This window comes from Apiospora hydei (genome assembly GCF_038363865.1).
Source record: "Apiospora hydei strain CBS 114990 chromosome Unknown utg000008l_segment0_segment0, whole genome shotgun sequence".
NCBI lineage: Eukaryota > Fungi > Ascomycota > Sordariomycetes > Amphisphaeriales > Apiosporaceae > Apiospora > Apiospora hydei.
The window spans coordinates 2,205,002-2,224,839 of record NW_027117367.1 but is presented as its reverse complement, the minus strand read 5'-3'; the positions used below and the strand labels follow the sequence as shown (position 1 = coordinate 2,224,839).

At 54.2% G+C, this 19,838-nt stretch overlaps 7 protein-coding genes across 7 annotated transcripts; 3 read left to right on the top strand and 4 right to left on the bottom strand.

The window, feature by feature from the left end:
* Window positions 1-2,035: 2,035 nt before the first annotated feature.
* PG997_011262 (uncharacterized protein) lies at window positions 2,036-2,863 on the top strand (the record flags this gene model as incomplete). Its single annotated transcript, XM_066815577.1, has 2 exons — window positions 2,036-2,212; window positions 2,351-2,863. 2 exons carry the CDS (start codon window positions 2,036-2,038, stop codon window positions 2,861-2,863), a joined length of 690 nt encoding a protein of 229 aa, XP_066664867.1.
* A 2,232-nt stretch (window positions 2,864-5,095) lies between these two features.
* PG997_011261 (short chain dehydrogenase) lies at window positions 5,096-6,284 on the top strand (the record flags this gene model as incomplete). Its single annotated transcript, XM_066815576.1, has 3 exons — window positions 5,096-5,137; window positions 5,209-5,542; window positions 5,605-6,284. 3 exons carry the CDS (start codon window positions 5,096-5,098, stop codon window positions 6,282-6,284), a joined length of 1,056 nt encoding a protein of 351 aa, XP_066664866.1.
* A 743-nt stretch (window positions 6,285-7,027) lies between these two features.
* On the bottom strand, window positions 7,028-8,047 carry PG997_011260 (digeranylgeranylglyceryl phosphate synthase protein; the record flags this gene model as incomplete). Its single annotated transcript, XM_066815575.1, has 2 exons — window positions 7,028-7,876; window positions 7,931-8,047. The coding sequence occupies 2 exons, from the start codon at window positions 8,045-8,047 to the stop codon at window positions 7,028-7,030; spliced, it is 966 nt and encodes a 321-aa protein (XP_066664865.1).
* A 771-nt stretch (window positions 8,048-8,818) lies between these two features.
* PG997_011259 (uncharacterized protein) lies at window positions 8,819-10,027 on the bottom strand (the record flags this gene model as incomplete). Its single annotated transcript, XM_066815574.1, has 2 exons — window positions 8,819-9,514; window positions 9,578-10,027. 2 exons carry the CDS (start codon window positions 10,025-10,027, stop codon window positions 8,819-8,821), a joined length of 1,146 nt encoding a protein of 381 aa, XP_066664864.1.
* Window positions 10,028-11,062: 1,035 nt separating this feature from the next.
* On the bottom strand, window positions 11,063-12,142 carry PG997_011258 (uncharacterized protein; the record flags this gene model as incomplete). Its single annotated transcript, XM_066815573.1, has 1 exon — window positions 11,063-12,142. The coding sequence occupies one exon, from the start codon at window positions 12,140-12,142 to the stop codon at window positions 11,063-11,065; it is 1,080 nt and encodes a 359-aa protein (XP_066664863.1).
* A 2,792-nt stretch (window positions 12,143-14,934) lies between these two features.
* Window positions 14,935-16,311, top strand: PG997_011257 (uncharacterized protein; the record flags this gene model as incomplete). The annotated part of the gene is made up of 5 exons (XM_066815572.1): window positions 14,935-15,075; window positions 15,128-15,255; window positions 15,341-15,470; window positions 15,530-15,747; window positions 15,825-16,311. 5 exons carry the CDS (start codon window positions 14,935-14,937, stop codon window positions 16,309-16,311), a joined length of 1,104 nt encoding a protein of 367 aa, XP_066664862.1.
* Window positions 16,312-16,667: 356 nt separating this feature from the next.
* Window positions 16,668-18,743, bottom strand: PG997_011256 (BTB/POZ domain-containing protein; the record flags this gene model as incomplete). The annotated part of the gene is made up of 2 exons (XM_066815571.1): window positions 16,668-18,431; window positions 18,522-18,743. 2 exons carry the CDS (start codon window positions 18,741-18,743, stop codon window positions 16,668-16,670), a joined length of 1,986 nt encoding a protein of 661 aa, XP_066664861.1.
* Window positions 18,744-19,838: the final 1,095 nt, after the last annotated feature.

The following is a 19,838-nucleotide window of genomic DNA, read 5'->3' as shown; positions in this document are numbered from 1 at the left end:
ACGATGGCTGCGAATCCCATGTTGACCCCCAGCCGTTTTGCATGAAGGTGGTGTGCCGCGTGACACCCGCACATTGGCTACTACGGAGTGCGCTCTCCTAACAAAAGCATGGCAAGAGAGACAAGCAGATAGGTTAGATCATCAAAAGTCCACGTATGCAACGACCATTGTAGCAGCACTTGCAACTCGGCCACATCTCCAGTCATTTGAAAACAACATGAAAACTGGCGAAGGGCGGAGGGGCCCCACGAACGATCTTCATAACCGACTCCGGCTGGGGTGGAACAGCAGCACGGGTTGGAAATGTTCTCGAAGCTTTTGGGGGAAGTCAAGCAGGCAAGGGGAATGGAAACGTTCACAGTTCAGGGGAAACAGGCGTGATGACTGTGCTACCGGAAGAAACGAGCAGGATGCCGCGCGATACGATAGCTAGAACGACGACGCGGCGCTGCTAGCGGCCCCGGCGGTCAAGGGCCAACACAAGGTTTAGAGATTGCTTTCCCTGTCCAACGGTGGTTTTTTGTTGACTTGCGCGCGGCACCTGACCGCCAAAACCAAAGAACAGCGAAGCCATCGAATTTACAAGGCGGGTTGGCAATTCCCAGGGCGCAATTGGAGGGCGTTTTGGGGTGACGCAGGCTGCCCTCTTTGTGCAGTACGTGCGTGTACTTGGGGCTGCGTACTGTGCACGCCCACGACTTCCCAGCTGCCCAGGCCGGTAGCAGGTGACCTCTGGAGCTATTGGGGCTGCTTTACTGCTTTGGGCCAGCAAGGTCAAGCTCAACGAATTGGCAACTCTGGCGGTGCGAAACGCCCCAGAAGCCAGAACAAAACAGCGTTGATCCATGCTCCCCCACCCAATTAACTCACCGTGACAGTCGTCGTCAACCGAGTGCCGCTCTCATTGGAGTCCTCCGACGTTTCCTGAGACCGGCCCATCTTATCGTCTATCAATACGCCATAGAGGGGCCGATGCCACGATGATCGCGCATTTCGGTGGAATCCTCATACAGACACAGACTTGTAAAAATAGAAAACCCCCCATTGCCGAAGTATCATGAGCTGGAGAGTGTAGGAAGAGGGAGGGGCAACGATGATCGGGGGTCGGCCACCGCTCTCCGGTGAATAACACTGGAAGTGTCTAGCAGGCAGGCCCGTGGGTAGGTATTCGCCGTAGACTTGATACTGTACACTAGCAAGCACACTTAGGTACCCCGACTTCAGCCCCCAAGCGCATCTCTACAAAGGCAACTATTCCCGTACAGTGTGGAGGGTACCTTGGATCCCAGTTGGCACCATGACTTGGAAATGATACGAGCAGGGGTTGGTCTTGAAGCTTAATGGGAATGCTAGAAGCATTTGCCGCGGGTCTTGGGGTGTCTAGGTGTAGCTCTGCCCTCTCGCTGCTCAGGAAGCTGCATAAGATGGCTCCATGATCGAATGGTGTGCCAACAGGACAGTGCTGGGATCTGCTGTTTTGGCGGGCGTCGCTAGGTTGTGAGGGTGAGGGCGGGAAGGGATAAGCATCAATTGCTCCATTCTGCATGTATCCATCCACCCATCCATCCACCCATCTAGATAACCTTGGACCTGACTTTGGGCCAGCGAGAACCCCGGCGTCGTCGGGTAATATTGTAGTAGATATTAGTCGAAGAAGCTCTGACATGCGCAGGTGCAGGTGCGGGTGCGACTGAGCTTTGTATACCTACGACGTACTACTTATACTTCACACATCTACCTCCCCATCCCCGGACCTCCGACGCCCCAACACTCTTCCTCCATCTGCCTACCTCAACTCTTACTTTCCCGCCCTCTCACACTCTCCCAAAGGCCATTGTCTGTCTACCGTCTACCTTTATTCCTCCTCCCTCTTCCTTCCGTGCCGTGCCATTGAGACAAAAAGGAAATCAAAGCAGTTTACTGCCATTCTTCGGTCTCGATATAGCCCAACAAGTCCCCTCGAGAGCACGCAAAGGCCCCGAGGTACCCCTAGAAACTATAAGCCACCCTTATACACCGGCCCATCTAACCGAAAATGGCTGGCCCCCGCCTTACTGCCCCGGTTGCGCGACAGATTGCTCGTTCAATCAGCACCACCACCCACACACAGGCTGTCCCCAAGTCGACGACATTGATCACATCCTCCAAGACGGCGGCGCCGTTGATGCGCAAGTATGCAGACCTGCTCAAGGAGAGGAATCTGGAGTTGGAGGTAAGCAATCAAACAATATTCCCGTCTCTATGACCAAACCACTTTTCCTTAGGTGCGCAAGTACCTGGTCAAATCATGGGACGAAATGTCGTCTTCGATATCCGTATAAGTCAACTAACACGCAATCCACCCAAACAGGGACGCAGCCGTGACTTCACCACTCGCTCTGCCAACCGGCCTCACCCAGCCCCCAAGCGCATGCGTCTGATGCAGACCCTGAACCCCAGCGCCTCTTATTCGCAGGCCGCTGCCGTCCCTACTCAAAGCACCGTGGACGCCTTTGTGCTGCCCAGCTTCAACTACATGGAGGCGCCCGCTGCCGAGAGCGGCCCGCGCATGCCCCTGCTGCCCGACAGCTACTCCGTCGCGTACGCCCCGGAGGCGGCCGACGCGCCACTGCCCAAGTCTGAGATCAGCATCGTCGCCGCGAACCCCGAGACCGTCTCGCCCTCGGCCCTGACCGAGGTCGAAGGCATGACCATGGACGGTGTCGAGCTCAAGTTCGCCCACGAGAGCAGCCATTACGGCGCCTCACCGAACCAGTCGTCGTACTCGGAACAGGGCGACGGCATGATTAAGGGCATCTGGAACGGCCTGCTCGACGACGTCTTCGGCCAGAGTAGTAAGACGAAAAGCAAGCTCGCCGTCTAGGAGGCGCAGAAGCTCTCGGATCTCAAGGCACGGATGAAGAACATAGCCAATATGCTATAGTTCGCACGGTCTTGGGGGCTGACGGGGGATTGATTGGTCATTTTTGAATTTGTGCTATAGCAGGTGTTTTTCAGGGGCATTTTTTCCAAAGTGTTTATTTCTGGCTCCCCGTCCATTACGATGAGGATGGCAAAATTGAGCAAAGCGGCTTCAGGGGCGAAGAGGGGATTTTCGAAAGGCGAACAAAAACCGAAACTGAACTGGTGACCGCATTGGGTTGTATGTGCTTGTAATCAGTCCTTTCGTTTTTATCACAACACAACAGACACTACGGGTTGGTCGCTGGAGACCAATACTGACTGTACAAAGTCAATACGATGAGCGTTTGAATAGCTCCAATCACGATATGAAATGATTCCTCAACATCGCTATCCGTCTATTGGCATTATTGCACTTGAATAATTACTCGGTGATGATACATACGATTTCCTTTGACTGCCGAGTTGCGCTGACCTAGAAAAAGAGTCGAGTATACGTATTCTCTCCCATCGTACACTTTCGAAGACTTACTGCTCTGACCTTGGGCGGCGACCTCCTATACTATGTGGCACGATCATGACAACATCGTGCCATTTTGCATCCGGGGCGAGTACTACGATGCATTCGGCGTCCTGCTGCTGGCAGTCGGGGTTCAACCCCACGATAGCCGCAGGAGGCCTGCGTCAAGTGCCGTAATAGTTTGCTTCGCTTATGCGGGTTTGGCTGGAGAATGCCCACAATATCGAGCGAAACAGCATCCAGCAGATCAGTCATAGCAACTACACCTTATCCACACACCTTCATCATACGATCGCGGATCCAGATGCTGCACAGCAGTAGCCACGCGGGAATAGCCTACTTACCCCTCAGTCTGGAATGCACTGACTGGCGATCAGTGGTTGACGACGACCATCTCTCTGACTTATGTGATCTGCGAGGTTTACCCGTGAACGGACATTCTTTGTGCCGCCTCTTGAGCGGTGAAAGCGAGCTGTCTCTTGCCGTTGATGAGCAGTAACTATTACATACTACTAACCACGGTATATTACCAGTGATCATCTTCCGACTTGCCGTCCGCTGACGTCGTTGGCGAGGATACTGCTCCAACCCACTCCAACCTCCTCTCCCACAGCCGCTTCTCAAGCGGGTCATTCTCCGTGTCCGCCGGCGCCGGCCCGGCCACGGAGCATCCCTCCAGGTACGGTCCGCGGGTCCGCGTTCGCCGTCGCCATCTCGACAGCGCTGTGCTTCTACAGGTTGGGGCTCTCGAAGCCGCCAGGTGGACTGCGTAGCCTTGGGATTTCTGGCTGTAGTTTTTGATGCCCCGGCAATGATGACGAAGATGATGAAGTAGAAGGCTCGCCGCCGTTACCGAAACGCCGCTTGATGTGCGTCGTCATGTAGATGTTGGCCGCCTTTAGTATAGCTATGGGGTGTATTCATGCCTTAGACGATAAAAGGAGCGGTTATTAGTTCGGGGTGCTCGACGATAGGGTATATGGTAAGCGTATCCTGAAGCTACGGCGGAAGGGGACAGGGGGAAAGGGATTGTCTTACAGCAGCGTTGTTCACTAACACGTTCAACTGGTGACTGCGTTCCTGGAACTCAGCGCCCGTTGCGGGCAGTGCTCTCGCCGTCTTCGTTCCGACTCCCGAGAAGATGCTCGTCACCAGACAGATCTTATCGGATCCCCAGGTGCCGTCTAGGAGCCCCTCGTCCTTGTCCACTCTCAGGCCCGTCGGGCGGGAGTCGCCTGGGTCTCCCGGCGATTGCGCTCAGCGAAGCGCGGCCGGTTAGCTGCAAGGGGGTTCTTAAGACTAGGGACATGGTCACAACCAAGTGGTAGCGAATGAAGAAAATGGGGTTCAATTGCTCCATTTTCCCCTGGGTATGATCAATGAAGGATGTAGCTGCATAATGTCATCCATCCCTTGCGGCAAGGGGTAGTATCACCAACGCACCCGTTATTGGCCGGGGCAACATGCATCAAGCCAACCCATTCCTTCGATGCAACCTCGTCCCAACAGAGCCAGGCAGCTCAAGGCTGTCTCTTCAATACAATTTTCCTACTTTCGCCAGAGATTCCAGAATGCAAACACCACCTCTACTATTCAGTTTACGATCCAGCTCATTTCAAAGCTCTCCAGCCATTTTAGTCCACCCGTGCATCACCCAGTCTTGTTACAAAAAGAATGGGCTGGTTGGGTCACAACCACATGCCCGTCGAGGGCCGGGTAAGAGTCAATCGTCGAGGACAGGCGCGAACACGGCGCCGCGGAGACAGTGACTGACCTTGGACATCCAGACCATCCTCATGACGGGCGGCTCCGAGGGCACCGGTCTCAGCGCAGCACGTATCTTCGCGAGAAAAGGGGCGAATATCGTCATCGTCTCGAGAAATCAGGCGAAGCTCGATGAGGCCATAAAGAGCATCAAGACGGAAGCGAAGTCGCCCGAGACGCAGCGCTTCCACGTCATTGCGGCCGACGTGACCGAGCCCGGCTACGCCGAGCGGGTCGTCGCGGATGCCACGGCCTGGAACGACGGGCAACCACCCGAGATTGTGTGGTGTCTGGCTGGCCTCTCGACGCCCATGCTGTGGACCGAGGAAGAAGCCATGAAGGCTGCTCGCTACTCAAGTAAGCAGTGACGTATCCGGTCTAATATACATGTGCCTTGCTCACGGATTCGTTTCTTGCAGTGGATGTCAATTACTTTGGCTCCGCCGAGATGTCCCAGGCCATCATGCGTGCCTGGCTTCTCCCGAGACAGGGAACAAAGCAACCCTCGACCGGACAAGCCCGTCCCGCCGCCAAGCACATCATTTTTACCGGCTCCGTCCTCTCCGTTTTCTCCTTGGCCGGCCACGGCACCTACACGCCGTCCAAGTTCGCGGTCCGCGCCCTCGCCGACGCCCTCGCCATGGAGGTCCGGCTCTACCCCAACGTCCCTATCGAGGTGCACCTGGTCCTGCCCAACTCCATCACCACGGCGGGCCTCGAGCGCGAGAACGCGACCAAGCCGCAAGTCACCCACGAGCTCGAGGGAGCCGACACGCCGCAGAGCGCGGATGAGGTCGCCGGCCTGTCCATCGCCGGCCTCGAGAAGGGTCGCTACTTCATCGCGACGTCGTTCGTCGGCGATTTGATGCGCTGGAGCGCCATGGGCAACTCGCCTAGGAACAACTGGTTCGTCGATACGTTGATGGCCTCGATCTTGCCCCCTGATCATGCTGTATGTCACCTGGGATATGAACAAGGTGGTCTCGTCTTGGGCAAAGAAGAACAAACAGCCATAGGGCAATTACCGGGCCCGGAGCGCGTGACAGAAGAACTTAGAAGTATTGAGAACTCGGGCTTAACTCCGGGGCGAGTACATTAAGTTACCACTAAATTAACGAAGTTTTTATTAGAAATGAAAGGTCGCAGCTTTGATTCACAAAGAAGAAGGCGGCCATGATAGAAGAGGATGAGTCTATATGGGTATCAGGAAGGTTCCAGATATTCCGAATTCTCTGACATTTAGCTTCGTTGCACACGAACCCATGGCACGGAATGCCTAACGGCACTGGCCACCAATTTTCCTCCCAAAGTCTCGTTGAAATGCTTCTAGGATTGTTCAGTCGGTGGGGAAGGTGCCCAAGCCTCAATATCCCGAGTCGGCAAAATCAGACATGCAGCTTCCTCGGCTAAATATTCTATTGGTATGTCAACCTATCTTCACATATGCAGCTACCGCAGAATGTCTCTGGCTCTAGACAACTGCATCATTGGGTTCCTAAGTGTAGTAACGGCAACATGTAGAGCATCGCAAGCCATAGCGCCCATAACTCCCAAGTCCTCCTATCCGATTGCTTGCCTGAGTATGCAACGCATCTTGCTTGCCTGAGTATGCAACGCATCGGGTAGCTACAACAACTCCTAAGCCCATAACAGCAGAGCCCGCCGCCAGACCGACGTCCCAGAACCGCACACAGCAGTACGACCAGATACAGATCGGAATGGCCAAGGTCCATCGAGCAGGCACATCTCCCAACACCAATGGAGCGGTTATTCGGCCCCGTGCAGAATCGCCCTGTTGATCCTTGAGGTCTTGCACATGCATCGTGGTCAAGATGACGCCGCTCACCATGATGGTCCAGGCCGCCCCCATGTCCGTGACGGTGCAGTTGCTGCAGGCCACTTTGACAGATCCGCTGTTGTACAGGTAGAATGCGGCCGCGATGATGATGTTGCGGCAGATCCAGTTCTCATCGCCCCCTGGAGGTCATTGTAGAGCCAGGTGAGCACAAACAGCAAGGCGGTTTCCACTCCCACTCCCATGAGGTAGTTGGCCCCGGCAATAAGCGGCATGCCAAGAAGCATCGCCCGGCGCGCCTGGACAGACATGACCAGGCCGCGGGGGATCGGCCGCCACGGCTTGTTCAGTGCATCCTCGCTGACGGCGTCGGGGAGTCGCTGGTTTGCCAAGTCGAAAACTAGAAGGGTGGACCAGTTGAAAAAGACTACTTGCAGAAGTCGGAAGACGAAGTTGGAAGCACTGGAAGGCCCAGATGTGGCAATTGGCTTGGACAGGCCACCACATACGCCGAAGACGACATTGGGTACCACAAATGTAGCAACATCGTCGACCGTGAAGAGCCAAAACAGTGACATGGCCTTGACCAATTTATTGGTTCCGAGGAAGTCCTTGCCGTATTCACCGGTATCTGCTTGACTTGCAGGAACCGGGGTATTGACAGATCCCGCTCCATGGACCAGGTCATTCCATATACCAATCTTGGCCGCAGCACCTGCCACAGTGGTCCCGTCGGTGACATCGACCTCAAGTATGGATGCCTGCAGTCTATCATTGACCTTGGAGGCGGGAGAGGCCGTCTCGTTCAAAGTCGCCACAGCTCGTCCCATGAGTACCAGCTGTTTTGCACCATCAGTAGCAAAGACGATGGCCGTCTCGCGGCTGAGCCCAGAGCCCTGTCATGAATTTCGTCAGCAAAAGACACGGGAAATGGCCAATGGAAATCATACAACTCCAGTGATCACTATAGTCTCGCCATGATGGGTGACATCTCCAGATGTATACTCGATGGCTGGGTGTATGTCGTCACGCCATGTTGCCGTAAGGCTAGGGAAAGGAGGCTTCATGATATCGAAGGACCGTAGTACTATTCAGGCGTGTGGATGATGTTGAAAATTAGGAAACCTGGAGGGACGTGTTGTTGAATTCAAGTGACGTTGAGAAGAGTGTTGACGAAGACTCTGGGGTGAGTAGCAGATGAGAAGAGTTGCCCATCAGTGTTATAAAGGTCAGTCTGACCAACACGTTCAGTTGGTTTGCGACTTATCACTGTGCCGTCGGGGTAGGCGATGTCCTGCATCGCCCTCCGCGATTCGTATGTGAAGCAAACACAGCTTCGCTTGACGGATTTTGGTTGGGGCTGTCTAACTGCCAAGACCATCAATGGAACTCTTACCCCTATTCAGGATTCAGGATGCTATCAAGACCTGGGTCAACGCGGCGTGGCTGACATTCTCGGTATCTACCAACATAGTTGGATAGGGTATTTCTACTACGCTGCTTCCATTTGTATAGAGGTTCACGGCACAGGCAACTCAGCCATCCAAGGCTGGGCGATGCGCCCCACGCTCGTGCTGATTCTAGCCTTGATAATCTAGGCACCCGCGTTTATACTGATTTCCTAACCGTTCGCCAGACGTGAAACAGTTAGTATAAATGTGAATTCGATGATATGCCATATCCGGTGTATCAGCGACTCAACGAGCTGTTTAGAATAGTCTATCGTTAGGTTGGTTTTATTTGAATAATCTGGACAAGAAACGTCCCTCTAAGCGAGAAAATATCATACGAAGGGAAAGAGGGATTGTATGAGGATGAGCACAAAGATTCCCAGCCCCTCAAATGAATCCCAGATTGATCCAGGAGTCCAGATAGGGTCCGACATGATGCCAATGGCCCTCGAACCCATCCAGTAGGACCCAGTCAGTGTTCAAAGCCGGTACCCGGAGCCTCTCAGAGTTCGTATGCAACGCATCCCAGTACCGCTTCTCGCCCGCCTCACGACTGCTGCCAAGCGGGTTACTTCCGTACGCCTCGTTCCGCGCCGACGCCGCAGCCTCCACCACCATGTTCGCCTCGGTGTACCCCTTAAGCATCGTACCGACAAGGGTCCTCTGCATCGAGCCGTCATTGACAATGGCGGACAGCATCTTCTTTTGCTGTGCCAGGGTTTCCGGCTCCTTGGACCACTGCGTGCCCTCGTAGAACGGTTCCAAGGCCCGGATGTTCTCCTCGTTGTTGAACACGAGCTTGAGTGCCTCCTTCTGCTCCGGCGTGAACGAGGTGATGATACAGTGCTTGGGCCCGCTTCCCTCCAGCGCTTGGTGGTTCTGCTTGATGAAGTCCTCGGCCGGCTTTTGTCTGTCTCGTCGGACGCCCTTGAATCTCATGCTTACGGAGAATAGTAGTTGACGTCGGGTGTCCGGATCGGAGTAGCCCGGTACGGACTTGAGTGCCGTAGCAAGGGGTACGAAGGACTCGACCTTTTCCAGGTCTTGCTTCAGCTGCAAGGAACAAGTCTTTGTAGGTGACTCCTGCGAACACAATTTTTAGTACATTATCCGATAGCCGGGAGGAAAATGCCAATGTGCGTTTACCTGTTTTCTTGCTAGATTTACCATCTTGCCCATTTCCCTCTCCGACACAGAAATGCCAAGGGCCACGGACGCAAAGTTCTGGAAAGCGTCCGGCCGATAGAGGGCTTCCTCGCCTCGCATCTGGCAATGGAGAAGGAAGCCCTTGGTGACACTCTCGCACACGGCCACGGCGACCTCTTTGTGCATGGACTCTGTGATGCCAACCGCAGGATACTGCTCTTTGAGGAGGAGGAACACCTTGTAGCAGATGGTCATGTTTCTTCGTCTGACCTCGTCGAGGTACCGCCCTTGCCACTCCGTGCGAAGCCTGGCAATCTGGTTCTGACGGTCATGGTTCTCATTGGAGATGACCTCGAACCACCTGGCAGGGCGTCGCATTTCCGCTTCGCGGTCGGCGACCCGCCTGTCGTAAACGGCTAGGTATTCGTCTGAAGGGATATCATTTTCCATTTTCAAGACCATCGTGGAGAAGGGGGAAGAAAAGAGATGCGAGGATGTATGCCTTCGAATAAAGGGGTGAATGATTCCTGGGTGTTTGAAGGGCGAGCATTCCACAAGGTCGTAGCATACTTATACACGATCTGGGGTCTCCTTGCCTGTTCATTGCTTCCGTCATAGTAGTGAAGCAGTAACCTCTCGCCTCTTCATGTCGAGATTGTCAATTGACTTCCCTTCTTAGCCCGAAACCTACATCCCCCTGATCGTGTGAATGCATATCTTAAGATGCCGTCGGCCGTTTCGATATAGAAGCTGTCTAGATGCAATCCTGCCTGAAGCGCAGCCGGAGAAGGAGACGCCGATTGTCCGCGACTGTATCGGTCCAACTTCCATGTACGTACGGATGGCAGTCAGCACCTTGTTCGGCACGGTCTAACCTACCCGGCTCCTAATAATGTGAGCTGCAGAGAGGCTTGAATAATATCCATATTGACGTCCAGCTAACCTGGCAAACATTCGGTTTGAGTTCGTTGAGACGAGTCCACACTACCACTATAGACCGTGCCTATGCACATCTCAAACTCAGTGTGCCGCGGCCAAGTAGCTTTAATTGCGGGACGAAACCAACAGCCGCAAGTGTAAAGTCAAGACCATCTGGATTCTAGGATTCTCAGGGGTTTTATGCACATGTACGGTACATGTCAGAATAAATGCAGAATTAACATTACCTGGACTCCATCGGTCATCTAGCCAGTTACAGCCCAGACTCACATTAATTATGGCATGGAAGACTGCGACTGAATATAGAGGTAGATTATCACGGAGATCCGGAAGTCATATTCCATCTCACATCACTGTCCTCGAAAAGGGGGTGAGGGAGCAGATATGGGAGCCATGTTACCAACCACTTGGGCTACATGTACCAGTCTAACCGCATTAGCCTTTCAGATTTGACATTTTCTGATAGATGGTTTGTTCCTTATTATTTATTGGGTGTATATCGTACATTGTATCCTGTAATCTACCTAGCGAACCTGATCGCCAAGTTCATCTATCGAATGAGTTGAACAAGTAAACCGGCCGGAACTTGATGGGTCCCAAGAAAGTCGACCGCATCTCCTGACTGCGCCGCTTCTTCCCCTCGCTCTTCCCCTGCACCTCGACGACGTACTCGCGCCGCGCCTCGATCAGCGTCTTCTCCAGCAGCGCCTTCGTGCTGGCCCACCACTTGGCGCTGTACTCCTCAATGACCTTGTCCAATTCGCGGCCGAGGTAGCGCATGAAGATTCCCGCCTGCCCGTCGTAGTGCGTCCACCGGCCTACCGCGCGCGGGTCGGTGTTCAGGATGGTCTGGACCCGCTCGATCTCCGCCTCGTCTTCGAGCTGGATCACGAGCACCTGCTGGTTGTCCCGGAAGAGCTGGGCCGACAGGGTTGGGTCCCACGACCGATTGAAGCCGGGCGTCGGCGAGGGGCTTACGGCGACGTCGATGTAGCGCAGGTTCGGGAAGCGCTTGGCGTCGGCCAGCTCCTCCTGCAGGAACTTATGTAGCTGTTCCTTCCGGGGTAGGGCCGCCACGTCCTGCTCGTCCCAGATGACGATGCGGCTCATGGGGTGTAGGCTGTTCGGACGGTGTTCGAATTGCTGGATCCGCTGATTAATGGCTTGTGCTTCCTTGGTTTCCTTGAGCGCGTGGGACGGGTGTAGGTACGGCCAGCGCATAGGCGAGCCCAGTAGCTCGCGAGCTGTAAGCTCGATGATGTAGTAGTCAGAGTCATGGTTGAACCAGGTTCTCTGTAGCATGTTGCCCACTGTCGTCATCGATATCGACTGGTCCGACGCAGTTGCAGCAGCAGCCACGGGCCTGAAAACGAAGGAGCCATATCTCCGCGCGACAGCCAACGATTCTTTGCATACGCAGCCCACGGCGGGTGGACTACGCTTATTCGTAATAAACCCTTTCTCGGCCTGGATGTGGCATCTGGGCACAATGGGTTGGAGGGCGTAATCCCAAATGAGCTCTCGCACATTGGTAGGCAAGTTGGAGAACTGTACCCTCGCCAGAGGTGATGGGAGTAGCGCAGCGCTTGTGCTCATGCTGCTTCTTGAGGAGAGGCGGTTGTCCATGCTGTGTCTGGCTGGGAGGTCTACCATGGCCCTCAAGCTGGAGGCGTGTAGTTAAGGGTCGAGCGAATGAAGGGATACGATGAGACACAGGATGATATTGTGTGACTTTCTTCCTTTTCTTCTTCTCTCGGGTGAATGTAAGGGAGAGAGACTTAGCCTGCGATCATGCACCTTGATCTTAGATGTGCAACATCGTCAGGTGCAAGTGTTGGAATTGGGCTGGTGACCAACACGGTACCCGCAGACTTGATAGTTGTCTCCAAACCCATTGTTTGCTTCTCTGCAGAAGGCTCGACTCATTGACGGAAGCATCTCTCCCCGTCACAATGGATTTCGCTTGTAGCTTCTTACCTCTCATTGTCTGCCTTCGAGTACATACCCGTGTCCTGCAAAGGTGAGTAATCATCGGACGCATGCTGATGCAACTTGAGACATTGCTGGACAAAGAAGGAATGTAGGCATCGCTCATTCATAAGCACAAAGAACGCCCCCGTTTTAGTATGTTCGGTACCTCTGATTGAACCAATACCTCCAATATGCATTGCTCTTTCCAGGCATTTTTTGCCCGTAGCAATTGAGGGCCTTCTGACCGGTGTCAGCCAGGCACTTTTGACTTCCATCCTTCTTCTGGCCCGCGCCAAGGCGCACTTTTGCAGCTTGTAGGACATGGGAAAGTCTCGAATATGAGTCTGGTTCTAACATTGTTACGTTGCTCAATTGGGAGGACACTGCGAGAGCGAGTAGACCGAGTATGTTCTGATTGATGCCAGCAGGTAGGTTGCTATGGGTTGGGACAATTGTCCTCCCTCGTGATTCGATGTTGCATCAATCTCTCTACCCAAGCTTAGATGAGTGAGACCAAAGTTCCTCAAGAAGTCGCTCGCTTAGGCAGATTATGTCATCCCAGAGCACCTCGATTCGAACTATCTCACGGAGAGTTCCGTTTATGCATGTACCTTGCGGAGTACTGATTTAATTGATAACAGAACCTGGCAGGGCTTGGCCGTTAGATCATACCTAATCGTCTCGCTTGTTGGGAACGGCTGGGGATACAACATAAAGTGCGGATACCCACATGTCTACATGTAGACAAAGACCCGGTTCCACGGCCGTGGTCTCGCCCAGTCGCCTTCCTTCTCGCTGCACGGTCGCTGCACTGCACTGCTCCTGTGTGTAATAATCATGAAACCACGGAAAAATGGGAGACGCCAAGTTTCCCCATGGGCGGGCGACTGGACGTTTTAGCGGCCCTGGGCAATGCATTGCTGGATTTCGCATCCATTACTAAACAGGTATGCCGTCTTATAAATCACCGAGTTACTGTTCCTAGAAAAAACGACAAGGCGCTTATTGCGGAAGATGAGACCTTGGTTTTGGTCATATGTCCGGATACCACCATCACGCCATCCCGCGCTCCTACTGAGCAAGCAAGCAAGCAGTCTTCCTCTCGCATGCCATGCATCTGCACACGGACATGATCGCTGGGCTGTAGGGCCTTTATTACCCAGGATCCTATTATTGATAGATACCAGGGTAGTATCGAGTCCTCCTCGCTGCGACAAACCAGACCTTGAGGAACCTTGGGCGCGCATGGCATGACGTTACGGAGGCTCTCTTCTATCTGCTGCACTAGCTGCCAGTAGAGCAAACCTTACAGCATGCGACAAAACCCACTGCACCACCGTGTCTGCCTTACCAGGTGTCATCTATCTTCGGCCGTGGTCTGTTGAAGAAAATGCTTGGCCAGGTCGCATTAGCATCGTGAGAAATGGATCTGTGCAAGGTTTCGCGCAAGGTCAGAGATTAGAAAGCTGACGTTGCAACGCTGCCATCGATGGGGATCGAAGAGGCCGGCAACAGAAAAGTCCTTTGGTCCTGAAGAGGAAAGGATGAGCACAAGAAACGGCCTTATAGACTTGGCGTCCTGTCTAGATGAGGCAACCCCCCAGACAGAGTGCCCAGGGCTGTGGTTTGGATGGGATTCTTGGCGTCCGTCCGTACCCGCAGCTGGCATTTTGACGTGCTGCAGATGCCATCATGCAGGCACAGGGAGCGGGCTGAATGGCTTCGGTTCTTCTCTGATTTGCCTAATGCGGCCTCGCACGAGTCATGCTGGCCACTCCCACTGCCGGTGACCCGCCCGTTGGAAATTGAGGGCCAAGAAAACCTTCCTTCTTCCTGGCTTTCCCGGCAAACATGTTCGTCTGACACCTGCCACCCCACGGGAAGGTATTGGGTGGCATCACAACAGTAAGATTACCCGAGTTTCACGGCGTTTTGGCTCGTCGTATTACGTCCTGCCGCCCGCATGGCCAGAGGAGGTGGATGATGTAGAATGACAGGTATGAAGTCGGTATTGGTACTGCTGCCTTTGTAATCCCTCGTCATCCCTGCATGCATGCAAGTAAGTGAGTGCGTCTGCAGAATCTTCTCGGCGCCGACTTGCGCCGGCAGGGGAGGCTTAGCTGGGTTGTGTGCTCCGGAGCCCATCGGCTTGGAATCCTGGTACAGGCCATGTCAGCACAAAAGACATGACGAAAGAGGCATAGGTACAACAAGGCCAGAGTGGATGTGGGCGACAACCAAGAAAACCCCCAGGAGAACGGGGCTGGAGAAAAGAGGGCAAGTGTGACAGTGTTGACCGTTGAAGTATAAAAGGATGGCAGCCGTGACTTTCCATACCTGACCTATGATCCGCACTCGCATCTTCGGGACTCCCACCGCTGTCACTCATTACCAGCCCAGGCTTTAACCTTATTCACTCTCTATACCCGTGCTGCCTGACTTACACCATGCGCTACTCTCTGATCACCGCCACCCTGGCCTCGGGCGTCTTCGCCGCCAGGCCCTTTCTCAACGAGCCGGACACCGGCATCGTGGATGCTCTTGGCGCAAGCTTTCCCGTCGGCTCCCTGCCCGACATCAAGAACATGGTCGCCTTGAACGACTTCGAGTGGGCGGCCCGGAAATGGCCTGCCCATCAAGAACTACACCTACTACCGCAACGGAGCCGGCGGCGAGTGGTCCTACAGGAACAACCTCGAGGTGTACAACCGCTACCGCTTCAAGCCGCGGATGATGGTCGATATCACCAAGGTTCAAGACAGCCTGCCGTAAGTGACTTACCTCCCATCCACGGCATGGGTACACACACAGCCCTTGTCTTGGAACAACGCATCAGGTCTGACCTAAATATAGTACCTCTATCCTCGGCCACAACTTCTCGGCCCCCTTCTACATCAGTCCCTGCGCCAGGGCCGATTATGCCCATCCCGAGGCTGAAATCAACCTGGTCAAGGGAGCTGCCGCCGCCGGCATTCTGTACATCGTGAGTGACCCTTCAGTGCTATTGTTTGTGAAGGTCTCAGTTGCTAATACTTTACCCAGCCCTCTCTCTACTCGCATTTGCCGATGGAGACCATCGCCGAAAATGCCGCTGAGAACCAGACTCTTTTCGCTCAGTTGTATATTCCCAACAACGACACCCAGACGCAAACCTACTTCGACCGTGCTGAGAAGGCCGGTTACAAGGCCCTCGTCTGGACCATTGACTCTCCCGGTGATGCCAGCCGACAGCGTGCCGCCCGCTTCGACGTCGGATCCTCGTAAGCATTATCCTCATGAAGCTTTCCTTGGACTTCTCAATGAGATAAACATGAGCTAACCAAATTGACCGACACAGAAACGTGGAGTTGACCCGCAACACATGGGAGGACCTCGAGAAGTACCGCTCCATGACCAAGCTGCCCATCATCCTCAAGGGCGTCCAGACGGCCGCCGTCGCCAAGGCCGCCATCGAGCACAAGGTGCCCGCCATCGTCCTCTCCAACCACGGCGGCCGCAACCTGGACGGCTCGCCCTCGGCGCTCGAGGTCGCCATCGAGATGTACCAGGAGGACCCCACCATGTTCCAGAAGATCGAGGTCTACGCCGACGGCGGCGTCCGCTACGGCAGCGACGCCCTGCGCCTGCTGGCCCTCGGCGTGCGCGCCGTGGGCATCGGCCGGCCCTTCATGTACGCCAACGCGTTCGGCCAGCCCGGTGTCGAGAAGGTCGCTCAGATCCTCAAGGGCGAGCTCATTGGCGACTCGGCGAACCTCGGCGTGCCGGATCTGAAGAAGATCGACGCCGAGGTCGTCAACTGGACGCCGAACGGCTGGTACTCTTAGACTGACACGGAAACTGAGTTTATCTGTGCGACCAACTTTTATTAAGAGTGTTGTGCTGTCAGTGGTTACAACGCTGCTTAGGGGCTCTTCAATGCAGCACCACAAGCTCAATTTGGCTGCATATATTTAGCATCTATGTAAATGAGTGAATAAGAGAAATGCGATACCCTCATCCCAGACCTACTTCTTTGGCGTCTTGAATTTATGATGAGTTGTTGTAAATAAGACAAGGTTAAGGATGAACTCACTAGCCAATGTGTCTTCTAATAATAGTATTAGAATCATCCCTTCTTGGAAAGTCTCAGCTTATATGCGCTCTATTGACGGTTTATCTCTTTTTGATTTTATCCTTCTCTCTATGCATCAAGCTTGAGCTTATCTAACATGCCATCGATCTTCTGCAGCAGGAGCTGATAGTTGACCGCATCCGATGCGAATTCGTCATCGACCAACTCTCCGTCTAGGGTACGCACGACACCGTTAACACCGACTTCCGTCGCCTGCTGCTCAGCGTCGCCATCCTTGACATCCGCTGATACTGGCAGCGGTCCGTCACCGTTCTGTTGCTGCTGAGCCTCGGTTCCAGCCTCCTGTGATGCAGCAGCTGCGTCAGCCAGCGACTCCGCCCTCGCCGCGTCGATCTCGCCCTCGTCGTCGAGCATCTCGTCGAGACCGGCGTCCTCGAACCGCAGACGGAAGCGCTCCGACAGGTAGTACCGGATATCATCGAGCAGCTCGATGGTGTCGGTCTCCTCACGGCGCGTGAGCCGCGACGCGGACTCCTGGATCAGCTCGGCGAACTCTTCCTCGTCAATGTAGTCCTCGAGGCGGTACGCGATGTACCGCGCCGCAAATTCCTCGAGGCGCTGTACCTTCAAGTCCCACGCGGCGTGGATGACGTCGTACACATTGATGGGTTCCATCTCAGGTTCCTGTTCCTCTTCTGACTGCAGTTTCTCGTCCCGCGTCCGGTCCACCCAGGCGTCGTTATTGCCGCTTCCCAGGGCGCTGATGGCGACGGCGGCCTTGGTTTTCAGCTTGTCAAGGAAGAGCATGTCCGCGGCGTACAGCAGGTCGAGGCCTAGCTCGAGCGGGCACTCGGCCTTCTCGGTGTAGAGGAAGGCAAGAATAAGCTCGAGCACCTCGGGCGAGCAGTCGACCTTGACGACGTGCAGATTATCCGATTTTTGAGCCTCCATGAACTGCGACGAGAACATTGTCTCAAAATACGGCGACCGGATAAGCATGGCCTTGTGCACGGGGTATAGCGTCGCTTTCCGCTTCTTCGACGCTCCGTTCTGTGCTTGGGCAGCCGCCGCGGCCGCCGCGGGTCCAATGGGGATGCCGTTTGAGAAACCTGCTTCTTCTTCTCCTGCATTACCATCCTCATCATCTTCCGTATCTGAGCCGGCCTCATCGGCTCGCAGTAGGCAGTCAGCGAAGATCGAATTATCATGACGCCACTTGACGTCCTGCACCTTGGAGATGTCTACGACCATCTTGTGCTTGATGATCTTATCGTTGAAGAAACCCTCAATCTGACTCGCAGCCCGTGCTACCTCGTCCTGGTGCCGTTGGCGCGTCAGCCGCCTGTCGCTGGCCCCAAGGATAGCCTCCCATAGCTTGGTGACCTCAAGCTGCTTACTGATCTTGTCAATACCAGTCAGGATCTCCTCCTCGCTGTGGGAGCTCCAGGGTCGAACAATATCACGTGGGATATCTCCAAGGTACACATATCTCATGACGACATGAAAGGACTCCACGGGGATGGTCTGCGGCAGCTTCCATATGGTCGTCTCCGGCGCATCGGCAAGTTTCCGCTGGAAATAGGGGGACCTAGCCGAGAGGATAAACTTATGGAGCTGAATCGTCTCGGTTGGAGCCGTCACCTCGATATCCGAGGTCTTGGGGGACTCTTTGGATAAGAGAGATGTGAGGTGCGCAGCCCATGGCTGCAAGGGATCTGTGGATTTGGAGTAGTCATATCGCAGCAGCAGGTTCCGTATCTTATCATTGAGGGCGTTATATATGCAGCGCTCTCCTTGGAAGGTATCTCGCTCAGCCAGGGCACCAGACTCCAGAAGCAGCTGCACCAGTTCGAAATGGCCACAGAGACTGGCCTGTATGGCAATGACGACGAGTCAGCGAACATTATCCCCCTTATCTCCGATTGAGTGCAGATATAACACAGTACTCCGGATGTCACATACTATGATGAGCGGGGTATAATCAAACTTATCCTTGCCGTTGATATTAACACCAGCCGATATGAGCTCCTGAGTTCGCTTGAGATCGCCTCTCCGGCAGGCCAGGAGGAGCTCCTTAAACTCCTCGCTGTCGTCGAGCGGATTGTCGTCTCGGAGGACACCGCTTTTCACCAGCTGCATGTCATCCTTGAGCTTGGCCTCGAGCTCGTGCTTGCGGAGGACCATGGTTGCAGATAAACACTGTCGAGGCAGAATAACCGGAAAAGAAGATTTGAGCTGAAACAGCTTGGGTGATATTCCTTCTGGGGAAATAAGAGGGGTTGTTGTGACGGCTTTGCCAATGAAGGCCTCAAATCGGCGATAGCTACCTCATATAATTCAGACGTACACCTGCCTGCTGTGGCGATCTCATGGTGGGGTCGTTGGCCTGAATCAGAGTTGATTGCCAGCAATAGCTTTGGACCAGTCATGTCGGAGACGGAGCTCGCTCAGCTCCAGCAGTCTTTTCTCTAGCCAACGCCAACGCCATCGATCGGACATTCTTTACACATACATGTACATACGTATGTAGGTGCTTTGAGAATATAACCACTTAGAAGCAAATATTTGGAACATCTCTCGCGTGTCGATGGAGCAGGATCCGCTTTGCGCAATTGCCGATCTTTTGATACAGTCTTGATACGTCCGCCATGACTCCTCAATCAACAAGGAAGAAAGGAAGGGTCTTATTTACAGTACATACGTCAGTCGAGGTGGTATTGATATGCTGCGATGATGCAGGTTGCCAGGCCCGGGGCTGGCCCAAGCTTCGCTTTTCTGCGACCGCTTTTGCTGGTGCTGGGCCTTTAAGGTTAGTGGCAGTTGGTTGGCCGGAGGTTCGGGACGAATAGCACTTGGACGTGCTTTGAAGTAGGGCGTGTCTCCCAATTGGACCCGCCTAAACATGGCCGTAGCTGGGCAGTAGCTGGTCGTAGCTCCCACTTAGCCCTGGGAGACCAGCTGTTGCTTGGACGACCAGCAGCCCGAAATCAACATGGGGCGGTCGTGAATGATTCAACCCAACTCCGGCCCTGCCTTTCACGCTGCAGGAAACAGCACCGCTGAGCCCTTTCTTGTGTACATTGTACTTTCCTTAACTTGCCCGTAGCCAGCCAACAACTTCTTCTCCCGTTGCACATCCAATTCTGTCATCTATCACTCCAAGCAAAAAAATCTTGACTTGCTCTCCGCAACCCCTTCCAACGTCGACTCGACGACGACTACTAACCCGCTTGCCCTGGCTTGTATCCTTAGGGTAGCTTATGGCACAGCAATCTCAGC